General features: G+C 45.2%; 1 protein-coding gene across 1 annotated transcript in view; it reads left to right on the plus strand.

Moving 5' to 3' along the window:
- Positions 1 to 7950: 7950 nt before the first annotated feature.
- RGP1 (RGP1 homolog, RAB6A GEF complex partner 1) overlaps positions 7951 to 20815 on the plus strand; it is a 30306-nt gene continuing 17441 nt past the window's right edge. The window contains exons 1-4 of the mRNA XM_063456674.1: positions 7951 to 8229; positions 10596 to 10732; positions 12051 to 12134; positions 14693 to 14842. Coding sequence (XP_063312744.1) covers positions 8114 to 8229; positions 10596 to 10732; positions 12051 to 12134; positions 14693 to 14842 — 487 coding nt within the window. The 5' untranslated portion in view covers positions 7951 to 8113. The remainder of the gene's footprint in view (positions 8230 to 10595; positions 10733 to 12050; positions 12135 to 14692; positions 14843 to 20815) is intronic.

The following is a 20815-nucleotide window of genomic DNA, read 5'->3' on the forward strand; positions in this document are numbered from 1 at the left end:
TAATACAGAGACACACAGTGTGTAATACAGAGACAGTGTGTAATACAGAGACACCCCCAGAGTGTAATACAGAGACACCCCCAGTGTGTAATACAGAGACACCCCCAGTGTGTAATACAGAGACACCCCCAGTGTGTAATACAGAGACAGTGTGTAATACAGAGACACCCCCAGTGTGTAATACAGAGACAGTGTGTAATACAGAGACACCCCCCCAGAGTGTAATACAGAGACACCCCCAGAGTGTAATACAGAGACAGTGTGTAATACAGAGACACCCCCCCAGAGTGTAATACAGAGACACCCCCCCCAGAGTGTAATACAGAGACACCCCCCCAGAGTGTAATACAGAGACACCCCCCCAGAGTGTGTAATGCAGGGACACCCCCAGAGTGTGTAATGCAGGGACACCCCCAGAGTGTGTAATGCAGGGACACCCCCAGAGTGTGTAATGCAGGGACACCCCCAGAGTGTGTAATGCAGGGACACCCCCAGAGTGTGTAATGCAGGGACACCCCCAGAGTGTGTAATGCAGGGACACCCCCAGAGTGTGTAATGCAGGGACACCCCCAGAGTGTGTAATGCAGGGACACCCCCAGAGTGTAATACAGAGACACCCCCAGTGTGTAATACAGAGACACCCCCAGTGTGTAATACAGAGACACCCCCAGAGTGTAATACAGAGACAGTGTGTAATACAGAGACACCCCAGAGTGTAATACAGAGACACCCCCCCAGAGTGTGTAATACAGAGACACCCCCCCAGAGTGTGTAATACAGAGACACCCCCCCAGAGTGTAATACAGAGACACCCCCCCAGAGTGTAATACAGAGACACCCCCCCAGAGTGTAATACAGAGACACCCCCCCAGAGTGTGTAATACAGAGACACCCCCCCAGAGTGTGTAATACAGAGACACCCCCAGAGTGTGTAATACAGAGACACCCCCAGAGTGTGTAATACAGAGACACCCCCAGAGTGTAATACAGAGACACCCCCAGAGTGTAATACAGAGACACCCCCAGTGTGTAATACAGAGACACCCCCAGTGTGTAATACAGAGACACCCCCAGTGTGTAATACAGAGACAGTGTGTAATACAGAGACACCCCCAGAGTGTAATACAGAGACACCCCCCCCAGAGTGTGTAATGCAGGGACACCCCCCCCAGAGTGTGTAATGCAGGGACACCCCCCCCAGAGTGTGTAATGCAGGGACACCCCCCCCAGAGTGTGTAATGCGGGGACACCCCCAGAGTGTGTAATGCGGGGACACCCCCAGAGTGTGTAATGCGGGGACACCCCCAGAGTGTGTAATGCGGGGACACCCCCAGAGTGTGTAATGCGGGGACACCCCCAGAGTGTGTAATGCGGGGACACCCCCAGAGTGTGTAATGCGGGGACACCCCCAGAGTGTGTAATGCGGGGACACCCCCAGAGTGTGTAATGCGGGGACACCCCCAGTGTGTGGAATGCGGGGACACCCCCAGTGTGTGGAATGCAGAGTGTGTGATACAGAGACACCCAGTTATTGTGATACAGAGACAGTGTTGTACCATGACCCCTTTGGCTGTCCAATATATTTCCTTGGTAATATTATGGTTGGAACCTGAGAGTTTTTCCTGTGCCTGGATTATACAGATTTGCATACAAACATATGTTGCCATACTTTGTTCGGTAAAAAGATGTACTGCATGTGAACTGCTGTATTCACCATCCGAACAACTGGACCACCCTGGTGTGAAGTGTGACTGTAATTTACCTCCCTGTATGCTCGTTCCATTCCCCTTGTTAAAACCCACCAACGCTCTGCTGTACTCCCTGGGTGGCAGCCATTTTGGCAGCCGAACACGTGGCAGCGGCCATCTTAAACTCACGAACAGCGGTGTTTGGTCGTCGAGTGTCTGGAACTCAAATCGGACACTCGACTAACCGAACACCGCTAAGACCTCCAGGACTTCAGAAAGTGCCGATTGAAACACACGAACGGCCCTTCGTTCGGTAGGATGAATCCCACAAACTAGGATTCCTCTGAATGCGAACTCAACCATAGATGGCATAGACTTTCGTGACTTTTGATGCACGAACAGAGACCGACCGCAAGGCCAAAACTCATGGAACTTTTTTCAGCTACTTTGCCCGTGCGGTTGGTCAAATCTTTGCTTCCTCATAACTCCCGAACCCCTGGTCTGATCTGGGTGATTTTTGAATATTTTTCTCACCCAGATCAGGGCTACCAGGGGGTGCCACATTTAAAGGTGTACCTACCATATTTGGGGAAAAGTATGTACATCTGCATCTGAGAATTGGGGAAAAGTATGTACATTATAATTATATTAACTGTTAAGCTAAGGGGAGGAGATGTGTGGGAGGTAACGTCTATATGATTGGTTAAAGTAGTAATTATGGTGGATACCTCCCTTGCATGGGAGAATCACATAAAAGCAGGAATTGTGTCATTAAACTTCAGTTCTACTCCTGATACTGTGTGTCGTCCAGTGATTGGGAAAGGTGATGGGATATTATTGGATTGCCTTGCTGATTGTGCTGGTTACCTATTGGGTTTAATACTTGTTCCTGAATTATTCTAATATACCAGTGGAGTTAAGCTGTGGGAAATCAGCTCTCCACTACACAGTGTGTAATACAGAGACACACAGTGTGTAATACAGAGACACACAGTATGTATTACAGAGACACACAGTATGTATTACAGAGACACACAGTATGTAATACAGAGATACATAGTGTGTAATACAGAGACAGTGTGTAATACAGAGGCACACTGTGGCGAAACCAACCTTGCCACTGGGCATTGGAGAAACCTGTTTGCACGCCTCCTGCCTGCTGACTATGGCCTCTGGGAGATTTGGGCATATTGTATTTTATTATGCTGCTGCTGGCCCTTTAAGAACCATCTGGGGAAATACTGTGACTTGTGGGACAATGCTCCTTTAACCCCTTAAGGACACATGACATGTGTGACATGTCATGATTCCCTTTTATTCCAGAAGCTTGGTCCTTAAGGGGTTAAGACTTTGTCCCCAGTGTCCCCAGACTGTTAATATACTGTGTTCCTGGCTTTCTCCCACTTGGTTCAATAAATGGGGTTTACTGAACCAAGTACCACACAGGCGGACTACCCAGAAGTGAAGTGTGCAGGCAATTTACCTCCCAGGCTGGCAGCCTGCTGTAGGTAAATTGCCGACCGCTGGGGGGCCGCTGTTCACGCTAAGGAACATGTGGTGGCGGCCATCTTTAATTCAGCAGAAGTTTTACCTTCTCCAGACTTCAATGCATTCGACAATTCGAATGGTTGTCGTTCGTCTGTTTGAACTGACTTTAACATGGGAAATAGACCGACCTCACAGCCTGATTCTCTGGAACTGTTTTGGGAATGAAAATGTGCTTGCGGTGGGTCCTAGGACTTTCCCTTAACTTTTTAATCCCTGAACCGATTGCCCTGATTTTTGAGTATGTGTATATTTCAAGCATGCTGATTCTGAAAATGTATGTGAATGGCATGTATATTTTGGAAGTTATTAATATTTTGTAAAAACTGTATTTCTCTGCCTGGGATAATTATATTACCCATTGTGTTCAGTAATCATATCACAGGCATGTTGTGTGGGAGTGTCTGTGTGTATTGTACGGATTGATTGGTTGTATTTCAAAACCCTGTGGGCAGTACTATGTTTGTGGATTGTGAATAAAAGAGGCTGTATGTGCCAGTAGTCAGTTCTGCTTGACCTCAAAACGAAGTGTCGTCTCGTTATTGGGGGAATTGGATTGTATGCTGATTGCCAGGAGTGTAAGCTGATTGTATGCTTTTCCTGTTAAGCGGTTTACAGCATTCATATGTTTGAGCGCATTCGTATGCTTCTCCGGTTCGGTGGTTGTGGTGTCTGCTAGAGTGCTTGGAGCCCTCAGGAAGCGCGAGGAGCATCCTTCAACGGAGGTACCCAGTCGGGGTTGCTGTCGATCCTGTGGCGAAAACAACCTCGCCACTGTGAACTGGAGGAGCCTGGTTGCCCGCCTGCTGCCTTTAGATTATGGACCGGCAGCTAAAGGGTTAATTTCACTGTGCAGAAGGATTTATTTCTCCCTTTCTGCACAGCAGTTCGGTAGATTCCATCTACCGAACAAACAGTCGTTTACCAACCTCCCCAAAGCCGTGGGAAGCCAGCCGGCGTTGTTAATGGGCCACCCAGAGGCTGGCGTTTGCCTCCCATCTACTTTCCTGAAGCCGCGGTTAACCTGGTTCTAATTCGTATGGATTGAGCGAATGCATGTTAATTCGGTAGTTTATTTTATGTGAATGTTTTAACCCAGATAGCCATGCCATGGAGCCTGTTCATGTAATTAAAGACTTTGGCTCCATGGCAATGAAACTGTATTCGTGTGGTCTGAGTGCCATTCATCTAATAATGTGCACTCAGACCTGAGCTATCTGGGGATATGTTAAATGTGTATATTCTCTGTACCATTTGTCCCATTGTATATTTTAAAGTGATATACTGTATTTGTATCACCACGTGCATAATGGAGTCTTGCCTCTGTCCTGGGAGATAATTGAATTACTTCTCTAATTATCTCCAGGACAGAGGGGAGGAAGCCAGGGTGCATTGTGGGAAAGTATTGTGGCTGTATGTACTAAAATGATACATGTCTGTCTGCTGTTTCAGTCTCCCATTTGGTCCCTTAGGGGAGTGTCCACCAGGTGGGAGACCTCCATAAATACTAGGCAGGTAGCCCTCAGTAAATCAGATTCTGCTTGACCCTCAAAACGAAGTGTCGTCTCGTTATTGGGGGAATTGGATTGTATGCTGACTGCCAGGAGTGTAAGCGGATTGTATGCTTTTCCTGTTCGGCTGATTCCAGGGTTCGTGTGTTTCCAGTTCGGGAGTTGGTGATTGCAGTAGCTGCTGGTCTATGGAAAAGGGGATTATCCTCTTGTACGTGAAACGGTCCGTTACAATTGGTGGCAGCGGTGGGATCGTTCCTACAACCAGAGGGACAGCTACAGACAACACCATTCCTGGATTACAATTGAGGGCAACGCTAGTAGCCGTACAGCGACCCTATCTACAAAGAAACTCAGAAAATGGAGAAGTTGCTGGATAGATTGGACTGTTACGCATCCCTGGGGTCTGAAGCAGAGTCAGAGGAGGACATGTTGATGTACAGAGAGTCTGCCAGAGCCGGGCTGTGGGACGAAACCCTAGAGGAAGTACAGTATTCGCGAGGGGATCGGCGCCGCAGCAGACGGCAGCGAATCCTGGCTCGAATGGCAGAGCGGATGCCCCTCCTGAGAAAACAGACCGAAGAAGCGTGGGTGACTAGACTCGAGATTCTAGTATATGCAGAACTGGCGCTCGACGACGCATACCAGGCGATACAGTGGTACGCAGCTCAGTGTGTCCCCAAGATGGCAGAGTATGAGTTCCCAGAGGGTGGAGATTACGCTGGCCCTGACCTGCATAAATACTGGGCAGGTAGCCCTCAGTAAATCAGATTCTGCTTGACCCTCAAACCGATGTGTCGTCTCGTTTTTGGGGGGAATTGGATTGTATGCTGACTGCCAGGAGTGTAAGCGGATTGTATGCTTTTCCTGTTCGGCTGATTCCAGGGTTCGTGTGTTTCCAGTTCGGGAGTTGGTGAATTCGTACAGTTTGGAGTTCGGGAGATTGGTGCTTGCAGTAGCTGCTGGTCTATGGGAAAGGGGATTATCGCCTAAACGATTTTTATCCTCTTGTAAGTGAAACGGTTCAATACAGATCCATTACACACACACGGTGTAATACAGAGACACACAGTGTGTAACACAGAGATACATATTATTATTATTATTATTATTGCCATTTATATAGCGCCAACAGATTCCGTAGCGCTTTACAATATTTTGAGAGGGGGGGGGATGTAACAATAAATAAGACAATTACAAGAAAACTTACAGGAATAATAGGTTGAAGAGGACCCTGCTCAAATGAGCTTACAGTCTATAGGAGGTGGGGTATTAGAAACATTAGGATAGGAAATATCAAGTAGGAGTGAAGCAGAGCTGGAGGAGAGAGCAAAGCACTATCCCATAGGGACAGGTATGTAAGGGAGAGATTACTCTGGGAGGCCATACGCTTTCCTGAAGAGATGGGATTTAAGGCCCTTCTTAAATGATTGAAGACTAGGGGAGAGTCTGATGGCAGTAGGCAAGTTATTCCATAGGAGAGGAGCCGCCCGTGAGAAGTCCTGCAAGCGTGAGTTGGCCGTACGGGTGCGAGCAGCGGTCAGGAGGTGGTCGCGGGCAGAGCGGAGGGTACGAGGAGGGGCATACCTCTGGATCAGTGAAGAGATATAAGAGGGGCTGGAATTGTTCAGTGCTTTAAATGTATGGGTTAGCACTTTGAATTGACTCCTATAGGATACAGGGAGCCAATGTAAGGACTGGCAGAGGGGCGAGGTGTGAGAGGACCGACTGGATAGGAAAATCAGTCTAGCTGCAGCATTCATTACAGACTGTAGCGGGGCAGTACGGCTTTTGGGGAGACCAATCAGGAGAGGGTTACAGTAATCCATGCGGGAAATTACTAGAGCATGGACAAGCTCCTTGGTAGCATCTTGCGTAAGAAAGGGGCGGATGCGGGCTATGTTTTTGAGTTGGAACCTACAGGACTTGGCAACAAACTGGATGTGAGACTCAAAGGTGAGACCAGAGTCAAGTAAGACGCCAAGACAGCGCGCTTGTAGGGATGGACTTATGTGGATATCACTGACTTGAAGGGAGAGTGAGAGAGGAGGATCAGTATTAGGAGGAGGAAAGACAAGGAGTTCAGTTTTAGAGAGGTTAAGTTTGAGAAAGCGTGACGACATCCAGTCAGAGATGGAAGAGAGGCAAGCAGTGACACGTTGCAGGACGGCCGGGGAGAGGTCCGGTGAGGAGAGGTATATCTGAGTGTCATCAGCGTACAGGTGGTAGTTGAATCCAAAAGAGGCAATACGTTTTCCAAGAGAGGCAGTATAAAGAGAAAATAGAAGGGGACCAAGGACAGAGCCTTGGGGAACTCCAACCGAGACAGGGCGAGGGGAGGAGGTATCCTTGGAAAAGGAGACACTAAATGAGCGTTGGGAGAGATAGGAGGAAAACCAAGAGAGGACAGAGTCACAGAGACCGAGTGATTGAAGAGTTTGAAGGAGGAGAGAATGATCAACTGTGTCAAAGGCAGCAGAGAGGTCAAGGAGAATTAATATGGAGTGTGTAACATAGTGTGTAATACAGAGAGAGGGTGTAATTCCGAGAGATATAGCTTGTTATTAAGAGTTATTATACATTGTGTTATACCTAGATAGTAAATTGTGTGTTATACAGACAGAGGGTGGAACATAGAGATATAAAGGGTGTAATACAGAGATAATAATATATTGTGTGTTGTAAAAAGATTTGTAATGTGTAATAGAGCAGTAATATACATAGTGTGTGTGTGTCTTATACAGAAATGGTGTCTCTGAGTTGAGGAATTATTCCAGTTCTTTATTTTACGTTTTTATCTAAAGTTTGCTATTTGGAATTTAGGTATCAATTTAATTCTCGGTGGCTCTGAGCGAACCAGTGGTGGCCCTCTCCGTGGCTCTGAGCGAACCAGTGGCGGCCCTCTCCGTGGCTCTGAGCGAACCAGTGGCGGCCCTCTCCGTGGCTCTGAGCGAACCAGTGCCGGCTGTCTCTGTGGCTCTGAGTGAATCCACTCCGTGGCTCTGAGTGAACCAGCACCAGCCTTCTCTGTGGCTCTGAGTGAACCAGCACCAGCCTTCTCTGTGGCTCTGAGTGAACCAGCACCAGCCTTCTCTGTGGCTCTGAGTGAACCAGCACCAGCCTTCTCTGTGGCTCTGAGTGAACCAGCACCAGCCTTCTCTGTGGCTCTGAGTGAACCAGCACCAGCCTTCTCCGTGGCTCTGAGTGAACCAGCACCAGCCTTCTCTGTGGCTCTGAGTGAACCAGCACCAGCCTTCTCCGTGGCTCTGAGTGAACCAGCACCAGCCTTCTCTGTGGCTCTGAGTGAACAAGTACCGTCCCTCTCCGTGGCTCTAAATCAGTGCTGGCTCCTCATTACATCCCTTAACCATGATTGAAGTTGTAGCCAAGTTAATCCGTGGCCCAGTGTTCCTAGCTGGTGAAGCTCTAGAGTGTCTTGTGACATTCACCAACCCCCTGTCAGCAGCATCTACCTCTGCCAGCAGGTATGTGTGTGAGTTGTTACGTTTTATGTGGGGATAGGTGTGATTTGGGATTATTTTAATCTTATAATAAGTTTAAGGATAAAAAGGGCCCCAGCTATTTTGTTTTGTTTCATTAAATGTTAACCCATTACGTCTAAATTTAAAATGTGCTTTTTTCTGTTTTGTACAGCAGTTTACTTATGTTGTTATTGTGGGATGTGATACCAGGACTGCCGGGCGCATTACAAGCCCGGCTGGCAGGAAGCTGTTACCTTTCCTGCAGCTCCCTTCTCCTCTGCGCCGGTCCGGTCAGCTCCCTTCTCCTCCAGTGTAAGTCTTGCGAGAGCTGCGGGGTCAGAGCATTGCCACGGGTTACCGTGGCAACGCTCCGTGCGGCCGCGAGACTTACACGGGGAGCTGACCGGACCGGCGCGGAGGAGAAGGGAGCTGACAGGAGCTGCAGGAAAGGTAAGTAACAGCTTCCTGGCAGGTAACAAGCAGTAAGGGGGGACGAAAAAAAAATTAAAATAATAATAAAATAAAATAATAATATAAAAAAAAATATATTAATAATAGAACAAAAAAAATGAATATTAAAATAATAATTTAAAAAAAAATAATAAAAATGCCCCCCCCCCCCCCCAAGGCTCTGCATCACTCATATGTATACACACACACTGCACTGATACACACACTGCACACACACACACTGCACACACACACACACACACACTGTAAATAAATATTCAATTACGGTATGTGGAACTTTGTCAAGGAGGCTTCCAGGATGGATTAACTTTTTGGCACTTGTTACCCAACTAACTCAGGCACAGACCGATTGGAGGTCTGAAGTGCTTCAGGGTCCCTGATAGCTACAAGGTAGCAGACTTGGCGGAGGTACTGGTGCTCCGTCACAAGTTTGTCCAAACATCTGAAGGTGTCAGTCATAACTAGCCTGACCGCCTTATAAATACAATCATTTAACACCTATCCTTCCTCAAAACTTGAACCTGATGATGACTTTTGCCCCAAGCTTCCAACACTACGACATTACATATAAACACATTTAACAATTAGTAGGGGGGGAAATGTCCGTCGGTGCTTCTCCCATCCTGTAGAAAAGACAGCTGACAGGGATTGCCTTTCACTGTCACCTTTTATACTTACCTGGTTTCCCGCTCTTTTTCTGGCTCACTGACAGCAACCAATCATCAGCCAGTTCTTGTCCCCAGTAACAGCTGTGTCACCTAATCTGCCCAGCTCCTTGACCCACTCTGCCCAAGATGATCAGGGGTCATGAACTTACACTGACCTATTAACCCTCTATTGCCACCAGTGCTTCCTGCCTGTGGCCTCTTTAATCGGGGCCTCTGTGTCTTGTAAGAAAATTCAACTAACCAAGCAACTTCTAAAGTAAACCCCCACATTTTGTTTTAATGCAGGCTGTCAGTCGCAGCCAGGAGACTAGGGCTGCATAAACATAAATAAAAAGTGATTTAACTCCTAAATGGCAGAGAATTGAGCAGTGAGACTGCGGGGGCATGTTCTATACACCAAAACTGCTTCATTAAGCTAAAGTTGTTTTTGTGCTTAAAGTGTCCATTTAAAATTCTCCTATTCAGGACAGGATAGTATTTGAAAGTTAGATTACTTACTCCCAGTAATGCTTGTTAAAGAAACACTGTTGTGGCTGTGGTTTAAGGAGTGCCCTGGCTCTCTAGTTGTAACTAGACAACTATTTAACAGTTTGACTTCTTACCTGGGGTTTCATGGGGCTCCACTCCCCATCTCCTCCTTTGGATCATCTGTAGGCTCTCCTGAGCTAAGCCCTGCACAGGTGGTGTACAGGCTAACCAAGGTAATAAGTCAAACCATTACTAGAAGGTTTTTCTACTAACATTGGGCATGCCAGGGCATTCCTGACACCATAACCACTAGAGCGTTCTACAGTGTTTATGGGTCTTTTATTGTCCCTTTAACTATACCTCGTAGAACTAGAAGCCCTATTTATATACATTAGAGTGCCTTTGTATATCTGTGCTAAACTGTAGTCTTCTATTTTTTTGAAACCCTGCCTTAAAGAACCCTAACGTGACCTCCAAACATTGTTACATTGACGTTACAGCCACTACATGTCCCCCTCTTCTTCCTGCTTGCATTCTGGTTGTATATTGGTCCCAACAAAACTTTACATCTCTCTGCCAGTTTTGGTGTAAATCCGGAGTGTTCACTCCTATTAAGAAGATATTTCTCCTTACTGTCTGCATAACAAGGCTATAAAGTATTGACTCCTCAACGGGGTGGGTCGAGGGGTCAATACTTGAAAAGCCTATATCCTCCCAACTCCAACACAGTATTCATGTTGTGACCAATGTTTTTTCTTGCAGTGAGACCTTGGCTTGGGCCAGTGCTCAGATCCACTGCCAGTTTCATGCCAGTGAGAGTCGGGTACAGCTTCCAGCCAGCGAAGAGCAAAGACAGGACGTGCAGGCAGAGAACGAAACTGTCTTCATTCCAAATCGAGGTGATTTCATCTTCAGCCTTAATGTCAAGGATTTCACCATGTCCACATGCAAATTTGAGGTGTAGCTTCAGGGGACCAATCCCAAGGAAACCAATGAGTTGGCCAAAGATGTCCTCAAGTATAATTAACTCTTGGGGGGTTTGGTTTGGTTGTGTTTTTTTTTTGTTTTGTTTTTGTTGGTAAACTCTGATTTGTACTGAACAAAAATATTTTAACATTATAGCAGTAGTTGGAGATTTTTTTATTACATTTTGCAGTTTGTTTTTCAGTATGGTTTATAGTGAATAAGCCCATATCACATTTTCAGTAGGTTGTCTAGTAAATAAATCCCTATATTATATGTTGCAGTAACCCAGGTTTAGTTTAGGCAGACACCTCATGCCAAAGTGGAGTCCATGTGTGGCCAGCCCAGAACTCCAAATTACATATTTGATTAATTGCCCGAGTCCCATTATCTAATCTGTTGTTCTTTTCTTTAGCCCCATTATCCGATATTTAGCCTATTCCCATAGTCCTATTATTCTATCTTTAGGTCTTTTCCTTGGTCCATTTTCCTTTAGTTCATTCCTCTAGCCCCATTACTCTATATTTAAATCATTTCTCTTGTCCCATTACTCTGTTTAGTTTATTCCCCTAGTTCAGTTATTCTATTATTAGTTTATTCCCCTTGTCCTGTTATTCTATTAGTTTATTCCCCTAGTCCCTTTATTCTATTATTAATGTATTCCCCTAGTCCCATTATTCTATTGGTTTATTCCCCTTGTCCCGTTATTCTATTATTAGTTTATTCCCCTAGTTCAGTTATTATATTATTAATGTATTCCCCTAGTCCCATTATTCTATTGGTTTATTCCCCTTGTCCCGTTATTCTATTATTAGTTTATTCCCCTTGTACCGTTATTGTATTATTAGTTTATTCCCCTAGTCCCATTATTCTATTGGTTTATTCCCCTTGTCCCGTTATTCTATTATTGGTTTATTCCCCTTGTCCCGTTATTCTATTGGTTTATTCCCCTTGTCCCGTTATTCTATTATTAGTTTATTCCCCTTGTCCCGTTATTCTATTATTAGTTTATTCCCCTTGTCTCGTTATTCTATTATTAGTTTATTCCCCTAGTCCCGTTATTCTATTGGTTTATTCCCCTTGTCCCGTTATTCTATTGGTTTATTCCCCTTGTCCCGTTATTCTATTATTAGTTTATTCCCCTTGTCTCGTTATTCTATTATTAGTTGTTGATTTCATGATGGCTACGGCAGCCCTTCCATCCTGCTGATGATTATTTTTTAAAAACATGTCATGCCTATTGACTCATTTCAGGTGAGAGAGGTCAATGCATTTTGTCTACTCCTCCCAAAATCTTATTTTGTGACCTCCGTCTGGATCCTGGAGAGACTAAATCTTGTAAGTAATGCAGTGTCTGAGTGCAGTGAGCTTGTATTGGAATGTAAGGGTCATCGAGCAACGAGTATCCAGCATCCACTCTCCCTGCCAAAAGGGGCTTAGTTCTGATACAACAAATAAGGCTTTTCCAAATCCTTTTCTAGCATGTGAGATCTGCCCAACGTGTATCTGGAGCAAACTGATGTATTGGGGCTGATGTGTACTCCTGCTGCCACCCAGGAGAAGTGGGAGTCTGAGCACAGGACTTTTTTTTTTGTATAATAATATATAAATGCTTGACCTTTATTGATAAATATATTGCCACAAGATTGGATAAAAGTGCAAATGCTGATTAAACCTCAACCATCACCTCGTGAGCAGATATTTGTTTGTACTTAAATCAAGCAGGCCATTCAATACTTCCAATCTGCCTAAATCACTGAAATAACTCCAAATAGTGCAAAGCACTTCTTATTAACAGATCTATAAAGTTCATTTCAGATCAATTGAGGATTTTCCACTGATATCCTTATGTAAAAAATAATATATGAAAAATATAACAAAAACAGGAGAAAAGGGCAGAGTCCCAATCTGTAATCCTGCTACACTCTAATAGAAACATAGAATGTGACAGCAGATAAGAACCATTCGGCCCATCTAGTCTGCCCATCTAATCAGTTAGACCTCACCAATAAGTTGATGTAGAATTAGGATCTAGTTCTGTTTAGGAGTCCTTTGAATTTCTCAGTTTTTCTCAATGCTTATCGGATTCAGGGCACTTGCCTTCCGGGACTGTCCCTTCATTGGCCCTGGTTTAACAGGAGAGATTCCTGTTTATATAGGAGGACGTGGCTCATACTTCTGACGTCATCTTCATGCTGTTGGAGCTTCCCTGTGTTCTGTCCCCTCCATCATGATGTCCTAACTGTAACGGATTGACGGGCACCCCGACTGGGTACCTCTGTTGAAGGATGCTCCTAGCGCTTCCTGAGGACTCCAAGCACTGCAGCAGCCACCACAACCATGCTGTAAACAGCTGAACAGGAAAAGCATTCAATCAGCTTACACTCCTGGCAATCAGCATACAATCCAATTCCCCCAATAACGAGACGACACTTCATTTTGAGGTCAAAGCAGAACTGACTACTGGCACATACAGCCTCTTTTATTCCCAATCCACAAACACAGTACAGCCCACAGGGTTTTACAGAACAGCCAATCAATCCGTACAATACACACAGACACTCCCACACAAATTCCTCCCCTCTGCCTGTGATATGATTACTGAACACAATGGGTAATCTCATTATCACAGGCAGAGGAATACAGTTTTAACACAATATTTATAACTTCTAAAATATACATGCCACAAACATAAAACATACATTTTCATAATCAGTATGCTTGAAATATACACATACTCAAAAATCAGGGAAATCGGTTCAGGGGTTAAAAAGTTAAGGGAAAGTCCTATTTGGCCAAATGAAGCATGGCTTTTCTGCCCAAAACCAGTTCCACAGAGTCTTCTATCCTGGAGATAATTTTGAAGTAATCCAATTATCTCCAAGGACAGAGGCAAAACTCCATTAGCCACATGGTAGCAAAATACATAAAAATATATAACTGTGCAGCTATTGCATAAAACCGGTACATTCAACATATCCCCAGATAGCTTAGATCTGAGCGCACATTATTACTGAATGGCGCTCAGATCACATACATACAGTTCAATTGCCATGGAGCCAAAGTCTTTCACATAGTCTTTCGTTATACGAATGGGCTCCATGGCATAGCTATCTGGGGTAACACTGCTCACATAGGGAAAGTACAGAATGACCCGGCTTTCGGGTCTTTGCATGGGAAAATCCAGCATTTCAACATGGGGGCCATAGTCACAGGGCTGGAGGCGGGCAAACAGGCTTCTCCAATGCCCAGTGGCGAGGTTGGTTTCGCCACACTAACGTTTTAATAACTTTGTATGTATGGATAATACTTTTGATGCACACTACAGTATATTACACTATTTACAAAACTGAGCCATATCTGGATTCCAGGGGATACCAATGAATGAAAACAATGGGAGTTTATTTGCATATATAGCTATTCTTTACCCAGTGTTAAAGGGACACTATAGTCACCAGAACAACTACAGCTTATTGAATTTGTTCTGGTGAGTAGAATCATTCCCTTCAGGCTTTTTGCAATAAACACGGTTTGTTTGTTTTTTTGTTGTTTTTTTTTTTTTGGGGGGGGGGGGTCGGTTTAAGAGAAAATGCAGTGTTTACATTACAATAAATGGTAAGATGTTACTATATTTAAAGGTGGTCAAAGGGGCTAGATGGTGATTTTAACACTATAGGGTCAAGAATACATGTTTGTGTTCCTTTAAAGATTAAAAACTATTGAAGAAAAAAAACAATGTTTTAGGAAAAAAGTAAAATGAGAAACTAAAAGTAAAAGCGTAATAAAATATTTTGGGGGGGGGAACCTCAAAAAATATTGGTAGTAACTACAGAAAAAATGAAGGTAAATAATCTGAAATACCTGACTAACTGCCTGCCTGATTTTTTCTTTTACAGATTCCTATAGTGAGACATTGCCACTGGCTGCTCCTCCTTCGTTCCGTGGTCAGTCTGTGAAATATGTCTACAAACTAACCATTGGCTGCCAGCGGGTGAACTGTCCCATACAGCTCCTGCGAGTCCCGTTTAGGGTCCTTCTCCTGCATGGTGAGCTGCTGACAGTGTTTCTGGTTTAACTGCTATTTGTTTACACCACCCAGAGGAATGGTCATTATAATTATTATTATTATTATTATTATTATTATTTATGGTATTTATATAGCGCCATCAAATTCCGCAGCGCTTTACAATTATAGAAAGGGGATAATTAAAGGTGAAGAAGGCCCTGCTCAAACAAGTTTACAATCTGTCTGGATATATCGTTAGGTACCCAGGGACACTTACTGGTAAGGTGATCTGATCAGGTTCAAACCTGTGTTTCCCAGTTCTACGGCAGGGATGTGTCCACCACTCTAACCAGCCGTGCATGGTTAAAGATTTTCATGTAGTTTCATGCGGCAAAGAGAGACTTGTGTATTATTACAACTGATTGTAGTGGTTATAGTGCAGCGAGGCAGCGGTCGCTGTCCCATGTCACCCACATAAAAATAATTTACTTTTCCATATTATTGGTATCCATTTCTAGCTTCAGTGATGGATAGTTAGTGGGGGAGCCGGGTTAATGGAGTAGAGATTGTTAATGTGATAATGATAGTTGTGACTGTACCAACCCCGCCACTGGGCATTGGAGGAGCCTGGTTGCTCGCCTGCTCCCTCTGGACTATGGCCCCCTGTTGAAATGCTTGATTTTCCCTGCAAAGACACGAAAGCCGGGTCATTCGGTACTTTCCCTATTTGAACATTGATACCCCAGATAGCTATGCCATGGAGCCCATTCGTATAACGAAAGACTATGTGAAAGTAATGATGTGCGCTCAGATCTAAGCTATCTGGGGATATGTTGAATGTACCTGTTTTATGCAATAGCTGCACAGTTATATATTTTTATGTATTTTATTGTCTTTTGCTACCATGTGGCTAATGGAGTTTTGCCTCTGTCCTTGGAGATAATTGGATTACTTCCCAATTATCACCAGGATAGAAGACTCTGTGGAACTGGTTTTGGGCAGTGTTCGGTTACCCTTAGTCTTGCTGAGAGCTGGACCGTTTAGTAGTCTGTATTCCTATTGCTGAAGAGGGGAGAAGCTGCTTTGCATAGTATTCCATACGAGTCCTGTAAATGTAGAATAATCCCACTAGCTATAGCACAGCTAGGATACCCTTCTGCCCATAAAACGAGTCGAAGCTGCGATTTGAGGGTCAAACAAGAACTGAGGACTGGAATACCCAGCCTGCTTTTTATTAGGATTTAGTACAGAAAGAACACACCCAGGGGGAGGCATAAAATCACCAATCCAGTACAAGGTACAACCCACACATCCCCTCCCCTCAGATAACCAGTTAACATAATTAAACGTACATTATTTTACCCAGGTTCTGGATGTACCCCAAAAACAGGGGGTACAGCTTTAAATCTGGTATCCCCGGATAGTCCTTGTTCAGGGGACCAACATATTTAAAAATCAGGCAATTCGGATGAATGGTTCAGGAGATACAGGGTTCCAAAGTTTTGACCGACCGCACAGACCAACTAGCCGAAAATAGTTCCATGAGTTTTGGCCTTGCGGTCGGTCTCCGTTCGCACAGTGAAAGGACACGAAAATCTTGCCATCCATTCGAATCTTTATGGTCGCCAGACTCCCCATAGTCCATTAAGTCTTTCTACCGAACGGGGGGACGTTCTGTAGTTTCTGTACGAATTCCTGGAGGTCTGGAGGACTTAGCGGTGTTCGCCTGTTCGCGTATCCGTTTTTAGTTCCATGCGGTTACAGGCAAACACCGCTGTTCGTGCGCAAGATGGCCGCGAACACGTGTAAAGTCCAGAAATGGCGGCCACCTATTCCGAGCACAAAGAATTCGTATGAAATCATCCGAACGGCTGCATAGACAAAAATGGTACTTAAAGGTGCACAATAAACGAAGGCTTCTGTAACAGGCAGAAAAGCCATGCTTTATTTGGTCACAAAGGACTTTGATCTAACTTTTGACACACTGGACCAATTTGTATGATTTTGACGTATGTTTGTATTTGGAGTATGCTGAAAATGTAAGTTTTATGTGAATGTGATGCATACTTTTAAAGTTATGAATAATGTCTAAAACGGTTTATTTTCCTGCCTGTGATAATTATATTAACCCATTGTGTAAGGTAATTGTATCACAGGCAGAGGGGGGAATTTTGTGTGGGAGTGTGAGTGTATTGTACGTGTTTATTGGTTGTTTTCCAAAACCCTGTGGGTGGTACTAATGTGTATATAAGGACAATAAACCCACAGCTCTGTCTGAGTCTGCTTAAACCTCAAAACGAAGTGTCGTCTTGTTATTGGGGGAATTGGATTGTATGCTGTTTCACACCGATTGCCAGGAGTGTAAACCTTCCGTATGGTTTTTCCTATTCGGCTGTTTACAGCATTCGTATGTTTTTCCTGTTCGGTGGATTGGTGTATACAGTAGCTGCCTTTATATCTGGAAGGGGAATATCTACTAAACGGCTGTTAACCCCTTTAATGCCTGGGGGTGCCGTTACAATAATTTTCATTATCAGTGTGTCTATGGGTTCTACGCAGAACCCCCATTCCAGAACATGTCATTGGACTCCGGCTCAAGGCAACATTAGAGTTCCGTTCTTTATGTCTTCTTCCTGTTTCCATCCAGTTTGATTATGTTGCAGCTGACAAATTACGGGTCGACTTTCAGCTATACATAACTAAAACAGATTATTGGCAAAAATCAGCATGGTTTTATGAAGCACAGGTCATGTCAAACTAACCTAATTGCATTCTACGAAGAAGTAGAAGTATAGATCAGGGTGTTGCAGTGGATGTGATCTACTTGAATTTTGCCAAGGCATTTAATACAATTCCACTCAATGGATTTTTTATTTTTTCCAAACTCAAAGAAATCGGTCTAGATAAAAATGATTGTTCTTCGGTAGAACATTGGCTTAAACATAGTGTAAAAAGAGTTGTCATTAATGATAAATGAAGATTCCTGAGGCTCCAAAAGAACTCTTAAAAATACTGGTATATTTATTAACAAAAATAATAAAAGCAATATAAAAACATATATCTATATATAACATGTCTAAAGAGGTCTTTATAGCCGCCAAAAAGCATTTCGCCATTTTCCCAAGCTTTTTCAGTCAGCTGAGAGTTCATCTCAGGGAATCTTTTCACATTGGACTTACTACACATTGGATCCACTTCTCTTTTATTTCCACTGCCCTATATAAGGAGCCAATTTGTATAGGCTCCATTACATGTGAGTGACCCAATCTTAAAGCACTCTACACTATTGTAATCCAATACCATCTGCACTATATTTTTTTTTTCTGCTCTGTATGTACTAGATATTACCTTCTGTATATACTTATATATGTAGACAGGGTAAGTCATCCCCCCTTTTTTAATGTATTTACTGTTAGCGCTCCACTGTGGATATAGGAATATCTTCTATCTCTTGGTACGTAAGGATCATAGAGATATTTAAAGGCCAGTCTGGCTACTGAACTACAAGGTGAACAGAGCAGGCAATAACTAATCAGGATCATAAATAGTCAATACAACGTTAAACAAAATTCTGCACACCAGCAAAGCCATAAGACTTGCTTTTCCTAAGTTGTGTTTCAAATCTGTTGTATACAGCAAACACAGACTCAAATGTTTAAAATGGAATGAGACAAAAATGGGATTTTATTAAAGACACGGAGGCTCATATTATGCATAACTCTTTCTTTATTTCCTCAGCAGCAAAGATAGAGGAATATAAATATTGTCAAAATGAAAGAAAAAAACTGTTCAGGCATAACAGGCAGCCAATCACATAACAGAGGAAGTAGCTATATAAGTCCTGTGTCTCCCACAATCCCCCTCTTTCTTTGCTGCTTCCTCAGACAGCTAAGTATCCATGTTTAGCTCTCTTACTTGTGGCATTTTGATTGTGGTATTTCTTATTATTATTGCTATTTACTAATTTACTTTGGTGTTGTTTTATTGATGCATCCTTTGTTTTAATTGTATATGCATCGTTTTATTCGTTGTGCTCCGCTTAGTGTGCCTTGGGGATCCCTGAGGGTTTTTTCCCCTTTACCGGGAGGTTTTTTCTCCCTGCCTTTCCCTTGCTCCCTCTCGCGGGTGCAGACAGTGATTTGTGCCGCGGCCGTTCCTTTCTTCACGACCGCGGCTACGTGCACTTCCCTGCCCGCTCACGACTTCCCGCGCGGGCAGAGTGCACGCGCCCCTTCCCCCGACGGGTGCACGGCCGCGAGCACTTCCCTCGCGTGCGGCGGCCATTTTGGACGGACCTCCATGCGGTCTGCCTCCTATTGCCGTGCAGTCGGTCGCCCCGATCCCTCCCGGGCACACTAACGGTCGGAATTTTTTCTTACTGTTCTTCTCTGTGGGTTACTCAACCCTTTTAGTTCTCTCCTGCCCTATTTCGTTAGTTTACAGCTTGCAAATTATTGCATCATGCAGGATAGGGATGATGGGCCTGCAGATCCCTCTGGGGACTTTACCATGGAGACTACTGAGAGTGCTATGGCCTCTCAGGAATTTCAAGCATTGCTTGAAGCCACTATGGCTTCCTCCCTGCAGAAGGCTATTGCCTCAGCCATGGGGGCTGTCTCCTCCTCATTTACCCACTCCCTGCACTCGATGGTTTTACCTGCAGTAACCACCCCAGCTTCCCAGGGTGGGGGGTCCCCTTCCCCTGCCCAGACAGTGCCTGGGGCACGTAAGGCTAAGGCCAAATCCAAAAATGTCGGCTCCCACTCCTCGATGCAGGTGCTACCTGCCATGAATGACACGCTGGAAGCGGTCACTGATAGCGCGCACCCCACGCGCAAAAGAGCCCCTGGCCGGGCTAAAAAGGCTAGACTATGGAAAAGGGCTAGAGCCCTAGATGATGGGTCGGATACCGACCGGAGTGTGGAGGATGAGTCCGACCATATGGGATAGGACTCCTTTGATGAAGGTGAATCTGGCGAGGATTTGCCCCTTACGGGCGTGACCCCCTCGGGCTCCTCCGCCAAGGCCAGTGGCCACTTATTAGACGCCTCTGGGGATACCAAGGCGATTCTTGACCCGCAGGGTAACCCCCTGTTCGACCCTGACGACCTGCGGCACCCCAGGTCCGCTGAGTGGGTTCCCCCGGACCATATTGCCCAGTACGTGGCTAAGCGTATTCGCACCCCGCTCTCTAAAGAAGGCCGCAATAAACTGCGCGCCGAATGCCCGAGGCCTTCCCTCCCCGGCGCCGCCGGCAGAACCCCGGATATTGATCCCCAAATTGCCCAATTCCTCAGTAAGTCGGGCTGGAAGCCCAAGAAGGGCCTTGACCACTCCCTGAAAGGGTGCCAGGACAAGATCCTGGATACTCTGGGGCCCCTATCGAAGTTATACGAGCTTCTCGAAGCTGCCAAATCTGGAGACTCAGTTTGGATATGGATGTGGCCATTGGATGGGTCCAGCGGGCTATATGCCTGCTGGGCAATGCTAATACAGCTATGTCCTCCGAGAGGCGTAAGGCGATCCTCCTAAAGATCGACCCTAAGCTGGCCGCTATGACGGTGACAGAACCTGACCCGACTGAGGAGGGCTTACTGTTCGGCTCCTCCTTTGTCAAAGACATGGGCTCCTATGTGAAGACCTTTACCGCAATTGATAAGGCGCAAGCGCACATGAAGCGCATGTTCGCGCCCAAGGTTTTTGGAGGGGCCGGGCGTAGCAGGAACCGTCCGCCTGGCCGCGGTTACAGAGGCTCGTTCCGAGCACCCAGAGGTTCCTTTTTTCCATCACGAGGCTTCCAAGACCCGAGAGCACCCACCTTCTTCCCAGCCAGAGGCAGAGCTTGGGGCTCCAGATACCCCCGCAGTGGCGCTCCAAACAGACGTCCTTACGGTGAGTACCCCTTCTTCCCCTCCCGCTCAGGTTCAGGTAGCGGGGAGGTTAGCCTTGTTTTATCACAGGTGGGTGGCACTGACATCAGATGCTTGGGTACTACAGTGTGTAAGGGGATATC

This window comes from Pelobates fuscus, chromosome 5 (genome assembly GCF_036172605.1).
Source record: "Pelobates fuscus isolate aPelFus1 chromosome 5, aPelFus1.pri, whole genome shotgun sequence".
NCBI classification, from domain to species: Eukaryota; Metazoa; Chordata; class Amphibia; order Anura; family Pelobatidae; genus Pelobates; species Pelobates fuscus.